The following is a 17,760-nucleotide window of genomic DNA, read 5'->3' on the forward strand; positions in this document are numbered from 1 at the left end:
AGCTGAGCCTCCCACTGAAGGCCTTTGAGTTTGAAGTTCTTGGTGATGAGCTGGTTAGCATGCAAATGAATAAACAGGAAAACAGGTGTAGCCTATTAAATAAATTAATTTCCTCTGTAGGATCGAGACCATAGGCGTGATCCCCTGCTGCCTTTCAGGTGTGCACTGGACATGCAGTGCATATCTTTGTGGAGGTATGCAGGAACCAGGCACCAAATCCATAGAAGCTGCCCCAGTTTAGAGTTGTTATGAAAATCCTCCTGAAGTGTTGGGCAGGGGATGGCTGGAGCCAGCAGTGTTTTCCTTGGTTCTCAGGGCAGCCGGCGGGATGGCCACAGCAACCTCCTCCAGGGGAAATACAGATGTGGTCACTGCCAGAAGGACAGAGTCCCATGATGTCCCAGGCATTATCAGCCTCTTCAGCCCTGCCACACAAAACCTCTTTGGAAGGATTGATGTCACTTACCTCTTGTAAGTAATGGTGTTTTACATTGCCACCTTTCAGGAAATTGCACTTAAAATGGCAGAAAACATTCTGAGCCTTGACGTGGTGTGACATAATGCCTTTTTGTGCTGTTTCTAAAAATGGAAAGAGACTCTACTTTCATGTCTGTCACATGCATGACTGTGCAAACCTGGGTCTGCCATGGTGGACAAGGTTTAATTCTATACTAGCTTCCTTTTGTAAAAGCTCAGAAGAAATGCAGTTGAATAAAAACAATCAGCAGCCAGGCTGTGTGACAGACAGGTACTGGTGGGTCACTTATGTTTTTTCCCCCTTAATAGCAAAAATCCCAGATAACAGCTGTTTGGGGGGAAAAGAGATGTGTGAAGAAACACACAAATGGAACAGAATGTTTAAGTTCTTGCATCTCAAATTTACTAATATGATTGAGGATTTGAAAATCCACCTGGATTTTTATGGTGTTAGAACACAAATACGTGGAACTGAAGCAACAATTCCAAGTTAGCATGTGGATGATGAAGTTTTATTGAGGCCTGATCCTGGGAACCCTCTTGAACATGGCTAATTTTGCTGTTCCAGCAGGCTAAATTCACAGTCAGTCACTTTTCTATGTGGAGCTTCTTCAACTTGTGCAAAATTGAATTGTTTTCATAGAGAATTATCAAATCTTGCTTTGACACTCTGCAATGAGAAGAGTGAGGTTATAGCCCATGCTGCCTTTCTGGACTATCCAAATTGGAAGATCACAGATCAGGCTGAATGGGAACCATTCCTGCATGAAAACTACACCAACAATAAGTGCACTGTAAGTAAATTGTGTGATTTTAGTTGAGCTTTCATTTAAGGCTCAGGTATGGAAAATACACGTGGGCATCCACAATCTGTTTCCAGCAGATTTGAGGCATTCAGGACACAGAAGGTGATGGAGTCCTTGTCAAACCCTTGTGCTGACAAGGGGAACCTTAGTTCTGCAGTGAACTTGTTCAGTGCTGGCAGGGAGACTGTGACTTTCTGGTAGGATCTGCAAACTACAAACAGGCCCTTAGGAGCTTAGCACTCAAATGCTCCCCCATCACCAAGTCCAGCTGGAACTAGGTTGTTGAGAAAATACAGAAAATGTGAGACCCCCAGGCACTCATAGGGTGTGCAGCACATGCCATAATAAGGTGTTGGCAGTGCTGCAGTTATCTCTGGGCATTTTGTTCATCAGTTGCCCGGGGTCTTCTGTGATGTTAAGCCATGGCTTGGAGGTAAACTGACAATAACAGTGCTTGAAAACGTGTGCTCTTAATGGAAACGCCATCAGTACAGCGGGATTGTTGAGAAAATACAGAGAATGTGAAACCCCAAGCACTCATAGGGTGTGCAGCACGTGCCATAGGAAGGTGTTGGCAGTGCTGCAGTTATCTCTGAGCTGTTTGGGGGGAAAAGAGATGTGTGAAGAAACACACAAATGGAACAGAATGTTTAAGTTCTTGCATCTCAAATTTACTAATATGATTGAGGATTTGAAAATCCACCTGGATTTTTATGGTGTTAGAACACAAATATGTGGAACTGAAGCAACAATTCCAAGTTAGCGTGTGGATGATGAAGTTTTATTGAGGCCTGATCCTGGGAACCCTCTTGAACATGGCTAATTTTGCTGTTCCAGCAGGCTAAATTCACAGTCAGTCACTTTTCTATGTGGAGCTTCTTCAACTTGTGCAAAATTGAATTGTTTTCATAGAGAATTATCAAATCTTGCTTTGACACTCTGCAATGAGAAGAATGAGGTTATAGCCCATGCTGCCTTTCTGGACTATCCAAATTGGAAGATCACAGATCAGGCTGAATGGGAACCATTCCTGCATGAAAACTACACCAACAATAAGTGCACTGTAAGTAAATTGTGTGATTTTAGTTGAGCTTTCATTTAAGGCTCAGGTATGGAAAATACACGTGGGTGTCCACAATCTGTTTCCAGCAGATTTGAGGCATTCAGGACACAGAAGGTGATGGAGTCCTTGTCAAACCCTTGTGCTGACAAGGGGAACCTTAGTTCTGCAGTGAACTTGTTCAGTGCTGGCAGGGAGACTGTGACTTTCTGGTAGGATCTGCAAACTACAAACAGGCCCTTAGGAGCTTAGCACTCAAATGCTCCCCCATCACCAAGTCCAGCTGGAACTAGGTTGTGGGATTGTTGAGAAAATACAGAGAATGTGAAACCCCAAGCACTCATAGGGTGTGCAGCACGTGCCATAGGAAGGTGTTGGCAGTGCTGCAGTTATCTCTGGGCGTTTTGTTCATCAGTTGCCCAGGGTCTTCTGTGATAAGCCATGGCTTGCAGGTAAACCGACCAAAACAGTGCTTGAAAACGTGTGCTCTTAATGGAAACGCCATCAGTACAGCCAAGGGGAGCATGCAAAAAGGACCTGTGGTTTCCTTGCAATGGACTTTGTTTGTCCCTTGAGTAGCACTTGTAGGCAGCCACTTCAGTCAGGGTACAGCTGCAGCTGCTCTGGGGGTTCTGCTGTGCTGTGATCTCCCTCAGGCTGTCTGGTGGCTCTGCAGGATCTGCTGTAGGGGCCTGCAGAGAAAAGACAAGAAAAATTAACTACTGCTCAGAACCAGTAGTAAAAAATACCTTGAAACAGACAGGCAGCATTCTATTTTTCTAGAATGGAGTTTATTTGCGAAAGGAGGTGTAGAAGATTTAGTGTTTTATGTTTCTGCATTGGCAGAAGCTCTGAATGTTTTCTGGGGTATAACCTGAGATGTCATTGGTGAACTGTAGGTTAAATCCATGAGGGGTGCTTTTCAAAACTGAGGTCATCTGAACATAGGAATTCTGTCAAGTATAGTTAACCTGGCTTTTTCCTAGAGAACAGAACTAATTTCAGGTTCTGAAGTGGGAGTTGGCTTGTGCAGAAAGGAATAAGTGAAGATGTTTTACTGGATTGTCTGGTTACCAGCACTATTCACAAACAGTTGCAGTCCACATCTGGTTTACTTGGTGTCCTCTCAGACCTCAATAGTAATATATATTTTTTTTATTTCTTCCCTTTGCTTCTAAAAAATAAACAAACTGCCTGATGTTTAGGGATGTCTTTAGATGTTTGTTATAGTAGCTTCTTGTCCTGATGCTGATCCATGTACTGCAGCCTCTGTTGAACTCATTCTTGCTCTTAAATTGCTGAAGTTTGTTGGTGCCTCTAGCTATGGTGTTTTAATTGAATATTATACTATTCAGAAGATCTCAGGTTTTCCATTTAAAGTATTTTTATCTACAGGCAGACCTTCACTGTCCCAGCACTTGTAATTAATGTGCTAGAGAGCAGCTGATTGAATAGCCCTTGCCATTCCAGCACAGGGGTTTTCCATGTTTACTGGAGGTGCACGAGATAAAGGTGTCTGTTAGTCTGCCCTGTTTCTGCCTGGTATTTGTGTGTCTAATGCTGTCCTCTTAAAATATGTAATTTTTCTTAATACCTCTAAAGAAAAAACACTTTAGGATTATGGGAAGCAGGTGAGCTTTCAGTTTGAGGGGGTTTTTTTGGCCTAAAAAGAATGCCTTTGTCAGACACATGGTTCATGTGGTTGGATGTTGTTAGTCAAGAATTAATACTGTTCAATAGGAAATGTATGGTGTATATTGCAAACAATAGTGAACTTAGTAGAAAGAAAAAGTGTTGCAGAAGCACAAAATTATATAAAGCACTTTAATCACATAACTTTACCCACTAATGCTTTGAAGTCACTTCTGTCTATTTTGCTGCTCCCCGAGTGCAGATCATGTGTGTTGGAAATGTATATGCATACTAATATTTGGGCTGATGGAATAAACATGAGCTGCATGGTGTGTGGACTTTCACTCCTTGTTTTGTAGCCTTTGAACACACTCTTTGTGCATCTCTTTGTGGCCAAGGAAGATTATGGAGCTGTGTGTTCCCAAGAAATTGTTAGGTGAGTTCCTGTGTAGCCTTGGGTGGTGAGGCATGTGCACTCTCCTGCTGTCAACTCAAGCAGTCTCATCCAGATGCCCTGTTAGAGACCTGCCAGCAGAGGCCTGATATCTTAAATATTTCACCACTGGCAAACTGCTATAAAAAAAAGAGGATGTTTGAAGTGTAAAGCTTTGAAATTTGAAAGAAATAAGGTAGGAAAAACCAGTCAAAATTACCCAGATAAATGTCAGACGATATTGTTTGTCAGAAATGTTTTAATTGTTGTTTATTTGTCACATTGAGCCATGTGGATTTATGAAGGAAGGTTAGGGACACTGGAGAAAACAAAAGTATATATTAAAAAAGCTAGCTGCTGTCTGTCATTGATGAGTGTAATAATGAAAGACTGAATATATTTGTTATTTGTCCAGGAAAGCTTTCCTCTTACTACCAGAACTGCAGTTTATACTTCTCTTTATACCACCTGAGAAGAGGTTAGGTAAGAGCTTAAAACTATTTTATTCTTGAAGTGAGAGCAATTGCAAACCGAATTAATATGCACTGTGAGCTTGTTGTGGTGTTCTTTTTTTTAATACTGAGAACAGTTATCAGTTTCTGGACATGTGAAAAACATCATCTAATAGTATCTTCTTGTGAAGATCCCATGTGCAAGAGGTACTTGTGGTTCCATGCTCACTCCAGCAGCCATTCAGCAGTCTGTTCATTCCCTGCAGTCTTTAAATTTGCCAGAAACAGGACATCAGAAAGGAGTAAAGAGCTCAAAAATCAATACCTACAAATTTTGTGAAGATTTCTGGTTGCATAGAGCCAAGAGACTTGAAATTGGGCACTTACTTAGCCAAGCCAGTGCAGATTGGAAGAGTTCACTTTGGTGAGGCTCAGAGGGGCTGCTGGAGACATGGAAGGAAACTCAGATTATTTCCTCTAGAATAAAGATACAAAGGTAGGGAATACATGTGTTAATTAGAGAACAGCACCATATGTGGAATTTTCGTCCTGAATTCCGGCTAATAAACCAAGTATGCATGTAACTGAGCTGAAAAGAGAGCTGGAACTTTTCTGATATGCTGGCTTCTAGATATGTTGGTTCCAAGTCACACTAAAAGAGTGTAGTGGTGTGTCAACTACAGAAAACAGGGCTTGAATTTGTCAAATCCACCCTGGCAACCAACATCAGCGTTCCCTCAGCATTATGAGTCCTGACGGAGGCTCTCCAGAGGCATAGAGAATTTGCTGTATTATTCTTATAGAGATTGTTTTCTACCAATTCCTGATTGCTTTGAAGCTTGTTCAGGTTTGGAATGCTGGATTAATTAGATGACTTTGGTGATGATTCTCACATATCTGTGCTGCTGTCATTTCAGCCTCATTGCCTAACTTAAAAGAATTGGAGCATTTTACTATCTGTAGTTTAAGTTTGAAACTCCATTTCCCTCAGACAGTGCAGCTGCTAATTTAAAGCTTGCATAATGAAGTTTCTCTGTTTCCCCGACAGGTTTTAGGCAATCAGAGCTGGACGTGGGGAATGTCTTTGAAAGGATGGTGCCTGTTCCAGGCTCTCCCATGGAGGGACGTTTCACCTTGCTGGCCTGCCCGAGGCATCGGTGTCACCCACGGCTGTACGTGCGCCAAGCAAGGTAACGCAGCTCCTTGCTTCTGCTTCCCTGAGCACATCTGCCTGGGGGAAACTTGAAGCATTTTCCTTCTTTGGTTTGCAGCATCAGTAGCTTCACTTGGCTGCTCTGGTTTTCTGTGATAACCACTCTAGGTGGTTCTAGGATTTTGCTGGTTTTGTTCTATTTCATTGCAAAGTGTATTTTTTTTTGAATGCTAGTTAGCTATGTAGGAAGACTATTTTTTTGTCAGTGATGTTTATTCTGTGATCTGCTGAATTAGACCACTGTTGCCACTCTTGGTTTTTCCTGCCATGTGTGTTCTGCCTGTGCCAGCATTGCATTCAGGACATGAGAAATGCTAAGTTTCTGACGCAGGGACCTGGTGATTTTCCTGTTGGTGCTTCCTCATAGTGTGGTTGAAATAGAACATGTATCCATCAAATTTTGGGTTACTTGTTGCCCTCTGTGGGAAGACTGCTGGTAGGGTAATGTTTTATGAAGCAGTAGTTTGATTTAACTCTGAATTATTCTAGAATTTTTGCAGGTAGTAAATGTAAGTGTTGCTTTGTGACTAGGTAGCACAGTGGTGATTACATTAGCATTTCTGATGCCTGTGGTGGAGACTGAAGTTTAGGGAAAAGTGTATTCCTTGGAGACTCTAGCACATGGTATGGATTTGGGGGGGGGTCTGTACTGACCAGTGCTTGCAGATGGTGATGCCACATTGAATGTGTCTGATTGGTAAAGCCACACTGTTTATTTATGGCTGGTTCATGCTGCCAGCTTGGGCTGCATTCTGACAGAAGCTGGTCTCTGAGAGGTGTTTTATTGCATATCTTGAATTTTACCACATGGGCCTGAAGCCAATCTGCAGCTTATGCTCCTCCTGTTGCTCGACTTTTGAGCATTTTAATAAAAAGGCCTGAGGCCTGACCTTTGCCGCTTCACATCTTCCTGCTGTAGCTCTGGATATTTCAATATGTTAAAAATCTCTCTCATACTACCTCAATGTACAATTGTTAGGCTTTTTGAGTGTTTCTTTGGAGTTGTCTATCACCTATAACTAAATGATTGTACTTTTATATAGAGAAGGTATCAGTAGGTGAGTTAATGCCTGAAGATTAAAAGTCTTTCCATATGTCTCGTTTCCAACTGTTTCTTTTTTTTCAATTTAAACTTTTTTTATTTTTTTGGTGGTCATTGGACATTGTCAATTGAAATGTTCTTTTGCATGACTGGAAATGTCACTTAGGCCATAGTAATATTCTTGATAGGAGCTACCATCTTGTCTGGGATTTTGCTAGTTTGTTATAAAAAGTAAAAATTGCTTTAGCTTTGGTATTAATAGAAAATTAACTGGGAAACTGGTTTTCCTCTGAAATTACGCAGTGGTGATACAAAATTCATACTTCAGTGTTGTCCATCAGTGGATAACAGGTAAGGCTAATTTCTGTTTGCAGAAGGAGCTCTGTCTTTCCCTTCCCTCTGCATTCACCTCTGTGCTTCACTGGCATCCATAGTAACAGTGGGAGCCCTTAGAGACTCCTCTGTGGATGCTGTCTGCAGCCACCTGCCTAGCAACATGTTCTGGGGCAGCGAGAGGAGATTAGCCTAATCTCTGTACCCTCTTCTCCTGCTTACAGAGGGGGAAAAGCAGCTGTAAACTGATACTTTGTTTAACCATCCATTTCCAAGTTACTTTCCGTCCGCCTCCACAATGTGAGCCTTTGCAGTGTGTCAGAATGCAGCCCACTAAGCTTTAATGATTAAGGTTCTTGCTGGTGCCTTCTCTAGATCCTGCCATGCTTGGGTTTGTGCCCTGTAGGCAAGAGTCAAATTTGCAGCTCTGTGCTTGCACTCACAGTAAAGGAATTTTTATATTGGAAAGCTTACTTTCCAATATAAGTGGTACTGGTGGAAAATACTAAAAGCAGAATAAACAAATTAAAATGGTTGTGCTCCTACAGAGTAGTGTGCAGGGAGGTGAATGGGTGTGTGCAGAGTCCCATTGACTGTCACAGGGTCAGTCCTCAGGAATTGCCATCTTCACCTTTGTGTGTGATCTTGTCCTGTGTCCCACAGAGCAGAATGACACAGGGCACTCAAAACACTTGGCACAGTGTTCCATTTGGAGGAGGTGTCTGTCTGTTACAGACTCCATGAAATAACAGGGTTCAGTTAGGATACACTCTTGTTCTGTTATCCCTCTTTGTTTGGTTTTTTGAGGTTTGAGAGTTTATTAACAGATTTGCTGTACTAATTAATTGTGGAGGTGGTGATGTTCTGATAATAGAAAACCTCACTGCAGATCTTCCCTTGGGATACTCCCTGTGAAGAAGATCAGGGTAACCATTTTGGTTTGAGGGATAAGGAATGAGTTACTGTAAGTTTTTATGGAGTTTTCATTGTTGCTGGAGTGTCATTTTAGTTGAGGGGGAAAAAAAAAGGCAGGTACAAGGTCAGAATCCAAGGGATCCCTAGCCTAGGTTACAAAGGTGGTATTACCCAGAGGTCACATCCATTGTGGTGTGCAGGAGCAGCAAAAGCATCCAGAGACCCTCTGACCACCACTCCTGTGCTGGAGTCAGGCAGTGCTTAGGAACTCGGACAGTGTTTGATACCATGAGAAACAGAACCTCTTTTGCCCAGATGTGTTTTCTTTAATGCTCTTTCCAAATCCAGACACACATAAAGAGTAGCACTGAGAACCTGTTTGTTTCTGGGTTCCTGCCTGTGTGGAACAATGATCTCCAACTTACAGGTATTGCATACAGGCACTTCCCTATGTGAGCAGTGGGACCCTGGAACATAACAGGAGTTCTCCCTGCAGCAGCACGTTTGTGGGAAGCCCCGCGGGCCGGTCCCGGTTCCCGAGCAGGAAGATGAGGAGCTTTGTGCATCCTAAGTGAGCGAAGGCGCCGCTGCCCGTGCCTGGCGGGGCCGCCGGGTGGCGGCAGAGACCGCGCGGGGCTCCGCCAGCCCCGGTGTCACCGCCCGGAGCCGGGACGGGCTCGTCGGGACAGCCCAGCGCGACTGTTCCTGGGGTGTTGCTGTGGTCGCCGAGGTAGCCGCCTGCTCCCGGCCCAGAGCAGGGAGGGTTTCCCCTGCAGTTTGTTGCAGTTGTTCCTTCTGGCAGCCCAACACAGCCGCAGGTTCCTCTCTGCTGCTTTTGGATGCACCGCTCAATTCTGGCATTTTTCCAAGAGATAAATACAAGTGGCTTCATGTTGTTGATAGCAGTTGAGTGCTAAAGCTGGTTTGCCACCCACCTTTGTGCCATAGTCTCAGCATGGGTGACTGATGAATTCTACTGCTGTTCTGGTAAAATTGCTGGATTTTCTTATTCTGAGTTAGATTGACCCTGGCTATGAATAGCACTCTAGTGGGAAAGAGTCTCTGTTGCCTGTTTAAGTAAAAATCCATGTAGGTTGGAACCTGTATGAGTGAGGCAGGAGAGTTTTGAGCTGGCATTCCCATATATTTTCTTAGGGCAAGAGAAGCATCACCACTGAGCTGTGCAGATTTTCATGTGTTCTGCTGGCTTTTGGGTGTGGTTGTCTCTCTGGTGCTGAGATTCCCACTTTAGTGTCCACTGGGAATGTGTCTTAGATGAAGTGATTTGTGGGTGTAGGCTTTGGGACAAGTATTTGTAATATTTTTCCATATGTTAATGGAGTAGAACAGAAGTATCACGGCCTCCTAATGGCAGAGCCTTAGGATATTACCTGATCTCTTTTTTGTAGGCTGGAAGATTATGATGATCTCATGCTAATCTGGACACCTCAAAGTGAGACTCTGAAGGAAATCTATGGTGAATATCTCCTTGTTGATCTCATAGAACATGAAGGTGAAGAAGATCAGGCAGCTGTTTGTGAGGTCAGTCTGCCGTGACCTCTGGTTTTGTCTGATTGTAGCCTTAGTGATGTCCTGTGTGACAGCTCACTCTAGCTCAGGGGACAAAATCACCAGCCCCCCTGTGAAAAGTACAATTCATGCTCTATACCCACACAGTGAGTGCCCTTTTCAATGCAGTTTGTGTCTGTCCTTAGGAGTGATGTTTCCAGTTCAGAAATGAAGCAGCAATTCCCAGTTCTTGTGCAGACTACTTTCAAGTAATTTGGACAGACTGTGTTGATGAAGCCATGTTGTCATTTTAGACATTTGCATTATAGCTGACCTGTTTTCATTCCCAGTGAAAGCTAATATTGCATGTGAAAATGAGTAGCCAGTAATCTTTTCAGTTTTAAGTCCTGTAGATAATTTTTTTCTCTTGGCTCAAACAGATTTTTGCTGAAATGAAGACAAACCCAGGAATAAATTTAAATAAGAAAGGTGCAGTAATAGTTATCCTGCTGAAAATCCCTGTTAAGATTTTCACGTGTTGGTAATTGTGCATGGTAGTGCAAGCTGATAGGCAATATAACCTCCTTAATTCCTGAAATCTGCTTTTTGTGGCAAATGGTTTTATAAAATTGCAACATGTAATCACTGCCATTGGGAGCCAAATGGGAAACAATGCACCATTAGTGTAATGGCACATTGCAGAGGGCTGTTGCTATAAATAAGACATTCCAGTGGCATGTTGAGAGCTCAATGTGAGACCACCAAAAGGTGTTCCAAGCCCCCAGTTTATCCCAGCTGCCACTGCCACGGCGGGCTGGGAAAGCACCTCCACGCAAACCATGATGGATGCCAACTTCCCCTGCGGAGAAGGAAGCTGGCAGCCTCTTTTTGCACATATGGTAGATGGATTGGTTAATCAGCCTCTGCTGAGCCTTGGGCCTGAAATTACACAGCAGCCAGGCAACTGTGGCACCCCGGCTTTGTTGGTTACGCAAACAAGGCAAACAAACAATCACTTGTTGTTTTGAAGGCAGAAAAATTAAACGTCACACTTTTTCAAGTCTTTATTGATGTGCTGATGGCTTGATAAAACAGCTGTACAAATCCAGCATTTGAGTTTTCATTAGGTTTATAAAGGCTTTCATTATGTGTATTGAGGAGGAAAGAAAATATGTTTTGATAATGTGTTTCACCAGAAAGTTGCGTACACTACTAAAAATTTAAGAGCTTCCTTCTTCTAGACTTGTCCTAGGTTAAAGCCCGAAGCTCTCCAGCATGCCAGTTCTCCCTGGTCCCAGTGTGTGTCTTGCTGAGAACTCCAGCAGCAATCAGGCATCCAGAGTATTGTGGGTGCCAGCAATGCAGGGATCCCATCACTTTCATGTTTGCCAAAGCATTTGGGTTTTAAGACTAGCTCTTGGATTTTTTTTCAGAACACAGAAATATTTGGGGCTTACAAGTGCTGCAAATAATAAGTACTGCATTAGGTACTCCTTATATTATACATAATTGATTTCTTGAGTTAATTTCTTAGGAGAATTAAATACACCCTTCAGTTTGAGCCCAATTTAGGTCCAAATCAGTGTCCAGTAATGAGCCATTACAGCTAACTAAATGCAGATTCTACTTCAGCTGCACTGTTCATTGTAAAAAAAAAAATATGTTTTTGGAAGTATGTTGTGTATTTGCCATAACAAAAGTTTTACTGAAACTCCAGGTCATTATTTGGCGTATATATATAAACTTAATACTCTTGCAAGTCATAGGTAAAAAAATAATGAGAACATCTACTGTAGAGGTCCTAGTACATACGTTACAAGTAAAAAAATAAAAGAGTATCTTTAACTTTTGCTGAAATAGTTCCTTTATAGTTTTCCATTATGTACAGTCAGAGATGGAACATAAAAGTTGATGTTTCAGAAATGTTTTTGTTCAGTTTTTTTTTGTCCTTTCCTAGAATGACATGTTCATGTAACATGGCTTTTATCTTCCAGGTTGGTGGCACTGCAGTAGGATTCATGAGCTTATGTTCTGATGTGAACATTTCCTTGTTTCAAGAGTGTTTTGACTTAGGGCCTTTCCATGGACTCTGTAAACCACATCCTGAGGATATTCTCAAAGTGCCACGGAAGCCAAGTGTTCAAGGAGGTATCTGTATTCTAAAGTGCTAAATAAATTCAAGGTGTGTTTGTGTCTAGTTTCTGAGTAGGTTTTGCAGAAGGTTGGAAAAGGATATGGGTTCACTAGGAAGAAAACACAAATTACCATACCCGTGTTTGAAGTAGGATGCCTGTTGTTTTTTAATTGAGGAGGAGAATTTTGATGGCCCTGGTCTCTGACTCAGAAGTGATTGTTGTTTGTGGAAAGCTGGCCTGCACCAGCTATGGGATAAATGTGGGCTTGGAGTTTCAGAAAGCTGTCATGTGGCACATACTGTTTATCAGACACAGTTGTGCTGTTAAATGAAGATGTGATTGTAAAAATCTGGTGGTGAAGTGAGGTCTGTTGGTAGCTGAGCAGCTGGCTCACTGTGCCTGTTATGTTGTCCTGTTGACTTATGTCATCTTTTTTCCTTGTGGTTCAGCTACTGCTCTTTGCTTATTGTTTGCAGTCTCCTGGGTTACAAGATTTTGGGAGATCAGGGACTGCCTCTTTATTCCGCTTTTATATCGGGCCCAATACAGCAACACATGTGCTAGCTGCTTCCTGTGAGTGATAAAAACCAGTAGCACAAATATGTCACCTGTTTGTAGAACAGAAGTGTCATGTAAATGATTTACAGTTGTTGTCTTTTTTTTTCCAGTGTCAAAGGGTGTTTTGTGCAGAAGGGCAACATCTTGCTATCTGCTAATTATCAGTAGTGGAATAAAACACCTCCACCACTAGGTTATGTATCTGCTTTTCTGAACACAAAGCAGCAGGCAAAAAAGGCAACCAGGGAGCTGCAGGGCTGTCACCAGCTGGTACCTTGAAGCTGGCAGTCACAGAACAGAAAAGGGAGAGAAACAGGTCTTGTAGCTGCTCCTGTGGACTTTCCCTCCCCTGCAAGGAAGCATCTTGCACATAGGAGATGGAGGATGCCTGTCTCCTGTTTGATCCTGTGCTCCTGCAGCTCCAGGAGTATTAGTTCAGAAGAGGTGACAGACGTGGGTAGGAGGAGGAATGAGGCTGAGGAAGGGAGCGAGATCACTCAGGAGCCAGAGCCCAGTCCTGGGCTGTCTGCTCTGAGTGATCTGGCTTGGGCAAGGTGCCCGACCACCAAGGCTCTCTCCCAGCCTTACCCATCCCAGAGCTGTCCCTGGTTCTGGTGTCCTCTCTCCTTCTCCGGAGCCTGCAAGCTGTAGGTCTGTGTTTTCTGGCAATTTCTGTGCTGCTGAGCTTTTCAGTGAGAATGTGGTTACAGCATTTGAAAATACAGCTGTTATACGTTTATCATGTAGGAAATCTATGGAACTTGTTCTAAATGCTAAAACTTAGCAGTTTGAAAATACAGCTGTTATGTGTTTTTTATCATGTAGGAAATCTATGGAACTTGTTCTAAATGCTAAAACTTAGCATGAGCAGCTGCTCTCTGTTCAGTTTCTTGAGAATCTGACATCTGAGTGCTTTTTAGAAATATTTTAAGCAGCATGGTTAGCAGTTCTGTGAATCTATCTCCCTTCTTTTCTTTCTTCATTTAAAAACTAGTGTTAGTCCTGTGGGTTGTCTTCAGGTAAGACTTATTAAAGTAGTGGTATCCCTTTATTTGGAATGATAAGGGCAGCTCTGGGGAGAAATATTTGTAGACTTTCAGGTAGCTTGAGTGCAAATCATTAATGATCGTAGAGGTTTTGGCTTGCCAATTGTTTGATTTCCCGGCCAATGCACCAATTATGTAGTGGGTCTAGTGCTGGCAAAGTGCCAGTGCACTTACTAGAATATATTTACTTATTTTTTTGCTGTGGGATAAGCATTAGAAGGAGGGCACAAACATTAAAGGGTGTAAAGAAAACTTTATTAACACAATTAAGAGAAAAATAGTAAGAAAAAAAACAGAATAAAACCTTCAGAACACTTTTCTTCCCCCCCCCCACCTTTTTTCCTTTACCACTGACAATGTAAGAAGACAAAACTTAGAATAGTCTTTCTTCTGTCTACTTAGGGAGAGTCTTATCTCTTGTTATGCTATGAGGACTTTGTCACAAGAAACAGTTCTCTTGTGGCTTCAATGTCAAAGTGAATCAGCTGCCTGGGAAAGGACTCTGGTGCCTGATTCCTAGAGAGAGACACTAGAAACCTAATAGCAAAGTTGTCTATTCATTGCTCAGGAACATTTATTCTGTTATCGTGGAATACTAGTTAAAATTTTTGTTGTAGCATTGCACATTTTGGAATAGAAGAGTTGCATCCCAGGAGTCCATTGTTAAGCCTTTCCAACATCAAGGCCAGCCTGTGTCCTTGAAATCTGTTGTGGTGTTAGTCCCATGTAGTTTGCATTTGTGGATATTGCAAAACCATGCTCATTCCATGAAGGCTGCTTTAGTGGCTGCATTGAAAACTTGCTGCTGGATGGTGTCCTGCTGTGAGGGCAGAGCAGGTTCAGTGACCTGACATCAACAGAAGATCTGGACTTGGCTTTATGGACTCTGAAGGCTGGAAATTTTAAAATACAAGCTGCATTCCTTCGTAATTTTATGTTCCTACGTATAAAAAGGCTATTTTTTCAAGCTCTTTAGCTTTTAAGTAGAGACCACAGGTTGATATTTTTTTCCTTTCAAAATGTAATGCTGAATAATAATGAGAGAGTATACAACAGTCTGTACTGATATGCCACTTAGGTTTCAGGGTAATTACAGTAATTTGGTTGTTACTCTATATGGTGTCATGAATTAGTTGCTAGAAAACATGATGCAGTGGGAATGATTCAAGGGCTTTTCATCAGGCCTCATGGTGAACTGGCTTCTTGATCCTGATGACTGTACCTCAGCTAACAACCCAGCAATCACAGAATTATTTTAATTTTCTTTGTTTGTGGTCTTTACTTGATTTAGTGATAGTATTGCAGTTCTTCACATCACTCGTGTACAGCATGTCTGTAAACAGCAATGCAGCCACATCTGACAGGAGTGGATGGTGGAGCCATTAAGGATGTGCATTTTAGTATAAAGTCAGAAACAACACATCAATGTTTACACGACAACCAGAGACTTGTATTAATTAACTTCTGACACCTGCAAGGCTGTTGGTAATGAGAAATGGAGCCGGTTAATCAAGACGACATTTGATCATTTCTGTGAAGGCTCACATCTGTGATACCCCCAGAGAATCCATGATTCCTAACCCCCGCATTTCTTCTTGCCCTGCATGTTGCATCTGCACTCTTTTTTGACAGAGAAACAGATTTTGAGACAAGATTTTTTTTCCTAATTACTTCTGGCTAAATTATTTTAAACCTGTGAGGTATTTTTTAAAAAAAGTTGCCCATTACTGTGTGAAGAAATGCTTCTGTCTATGAAGGTAGCTTACGTGGGTGTCCCAAGGCAAAGTTCAGAGGGAGAATGGATGAATGCTTTTGCTTTCTGAAGCTTATTTTGTGTTCTTCTTGGAACTCATACTTCGACTTCCTTAATGTTACTGAATTTTCCAAATGCAAGGCTGCCCTTGCCTGATGTGTTTTCTTCAGCAGCAACACCTACACCTCAACAGTTTATTGTGTAAAATTCATAAAGGAATTATAATCCCTGTTTCTTGTCTCTTACTACACCAGTAAGAGCTCTGAATTTTCTGTTAAATTCATTTAACCTGAATTTCAACTCTTTTAGGAGAACTAATCTGAGAATGAAGAGCCCTTGCTTGTCCTTGTGATCACCAGAAAGGTGAAGAAAGCAAGTTAGCAACACATGGGGCTTAAGATATCAGTCAATACACTGACTCCTGTTTTTCAGTTCAGATAGGGTAAAGATTTGACACAGGGATAAACACAAGTTAGGAATTGCTTCCAAACTGTCTTGTTCAGGTCTTATTTCACAATCAATTCCCTGGATTTTTGTGGAGTGTTTTTTGGGTTTTTTTTGTTTGTTTGTTTGTTTTTGTTTTTTTTCTTTGAAATCAAATAGTCTAATGAAGCCCTGGCCAAGTAACTGTGGGAAGGTCTGATTTAACTGTTGTTGTTAAAATGAAACCTTTTGAAAGAGGTAGCCTGGCCCAGTCCAGCTATTGCTGTGATTCTGAGAGTAAAGCTCACTTTATTAAACCTTGTGCACTTTCTCTTTTACTGTACTCAGATCAAGATGAAAGCAACCAAACAAGTCAAGAGCCAGAACCTGTTTCTTCTCAAAACTTGGAACAGGTTCCTGATGCAGATGCAGCTGTGCAGGTAATGCTGCTACACCCAGTAGTGCTGCTGGCTCTCAGAGCTGATACGGAGCAAGCCTGGCAGAGATGAGGACAAGCAAATACTGCTGAGTTTCCCTCCTGCCCTGGCTGGGGTCTGGAGGGAGGGGATCAGAGATGGGGTTTACCCATCCAGTTCTCCATGAGCAGCCATCAGAGTGGGAAGAAAGGGTCACAGACAGGATGGGGCTGAACTAATGGAAACACTTTGTGATGTGTTGAGAGTGAGCCCTTGTCTGTTCTTGTTGCAGAAAGATGGAGCTGTGACCGTTTCCCAGACTGAACTGCCGGTAGGTAATGTCATCAACATGGGCACTAAAGGCTCAGCAGCACCTCTGCTGGAGACTGATCAGGAGGGGGATTTGCATCCTGTGTACAGAGGAGCTTCAAATGTTTTCTGTATCCGTCTGTTTTGTATCGATGAGAAGTATGAAACTAGGTAAGTGTAGAGGAAGAGTCACTGCTTTCCCATTAACAACCATTTTCAAGGTTATGTTTTCAGGACAAATCAGAAAGTGACAGCACCTGCAGTGGTTAGATGGGATTTTTTCTGACCTCTTTCTTGTCTGCTTCTTTTATCTTCAGTAATAACATTTCAACCTCCACTTATAACTCCCTAACTTCGACAGATCTGTGGGGGCAAGACATGAGGAATTCATTTTTGTTGGAAAAAAATGTGAGTTGAGGTTGTGGAAAAAGGCTGCTGTTTCCTTCCATGGAGACACTCATTCTGAAGTTGGCTAGCTGCAAGAGAAGCTACGTGTTACAGTAGTTCTCATCTCATTGCATGGGGCAATAAAGCTGTTCTTAGTTCTGCAGGTAAATGTTCCCATTCTAAACACTATCTCCAGTCACTGAAAGAAATTATTCTGTTTTCCAGAATCCTCTACACCTAGGGGATATAATGGGATTTTCTCTTCACACAATTGCTGCTGCTGACCTCACACTCTTAGATCCTGGTCAATTAGAATAGGGCTATAAATGGGGTTTAGACTTTTTTGTTCTAGAATTTGTCTCCACACTTGAATATATTCAACCACACCAGCAGAAACTTCTCCAGGAACCTTTTTCCTTTTCCACGTGAGAGTGGAAAGGAAGACAAAGGATAGATGAAGCAGCTTAGCACACCCAGGATCTTCCATGCTTTCAAATCCATGTCATATCTGCAGACAGCAGGCATCAGGAGTAAGAGCTTGATAGATGAGTTGAACATGTGTAGTACAGTTTGAAAAAACATCTGTCTACTCAGTCATTGGTGAGTAGCAACTTCTGAATCTGGCTTAAAATAAGAGTAAACTTCACAAGAAGAAAAATGAGAATTCCTTGAAAACTGGTTATATTTATTGAACAGTTCCTTGATTAAGGAGGGCACCTACCCAAGGGGATCAAACACTGAATCTGCTGCAAATGCAAAATTACCAAAACAAAGCAAAGATATTGCCTTTTGTATACATATTCCCAAGTGATATACCCAGTAACAGAGCTCATGTTTGTTAAGAACTAGTTTAATTAGTGA

The 17,760-nt window shown here is 42.2% G+C and overlaps 1 protein-coding gene across 1 annotated transcript in view; it reads left to right on the forward strand.

The window, feature by feature from the left end:
- CFAP61 (cilia and flagella associated protein 61) overlaps positions 1-17,760 on the forward strand; it is a 91,062-nt gene that overhangs the window by 875 nt on the left and 72,427 nt on the right. The window contains exons 2-10 of the mRNA XM_039717026.1: positions 316-471; positions 1,121-1,271; positions 4,335-4,411; positions 4,824-4,891; positions 5,909-6,050; positions 9,773-9,905; positions 11,867-12,020; positions 16,136-16,227; positions 16,496-16,683. Of these exons, the coding sequence (XP_039572960.1) occupies positions 329-471; positions 1,121-1,271; positions 4,335-4,411; positions 4,824-4,891; positions 5,909-6,050; positions 9,773-9,905; positions 11,867-12,020; positions 16,136-16,227; positions 16,496-16,683 (1,148 nt within the window). The 5' untranslated portion in view covers positions 316-328. The remainder of the gene's footprint in view (positions 1-315; positions 472-1,120; positions 1,272-4,334; positions 4,412-4,823; positions 4,892-5,908; positions 6,051-9,772; positions 9,906-11,866; positions 12,021-16,135; positions 16,228-16,495; positions 16,684-17,760) is intronic.

Source organism: Passer montanus, unplaced genomic scaffold (assembly GCF_014805655.1).
Source record: "Passer montanus isolate IOZ18808 unplaced genomic scaffold, ASM1480565v1 scaffold37, whole genome shotgun sequence".
Taxonomy (NCBI): domain Eukaryota; kingdom Metazoa; phylum Chordata; class Aves; order Passeriformes; family Passeridae; genus Passer; species Passer montanus.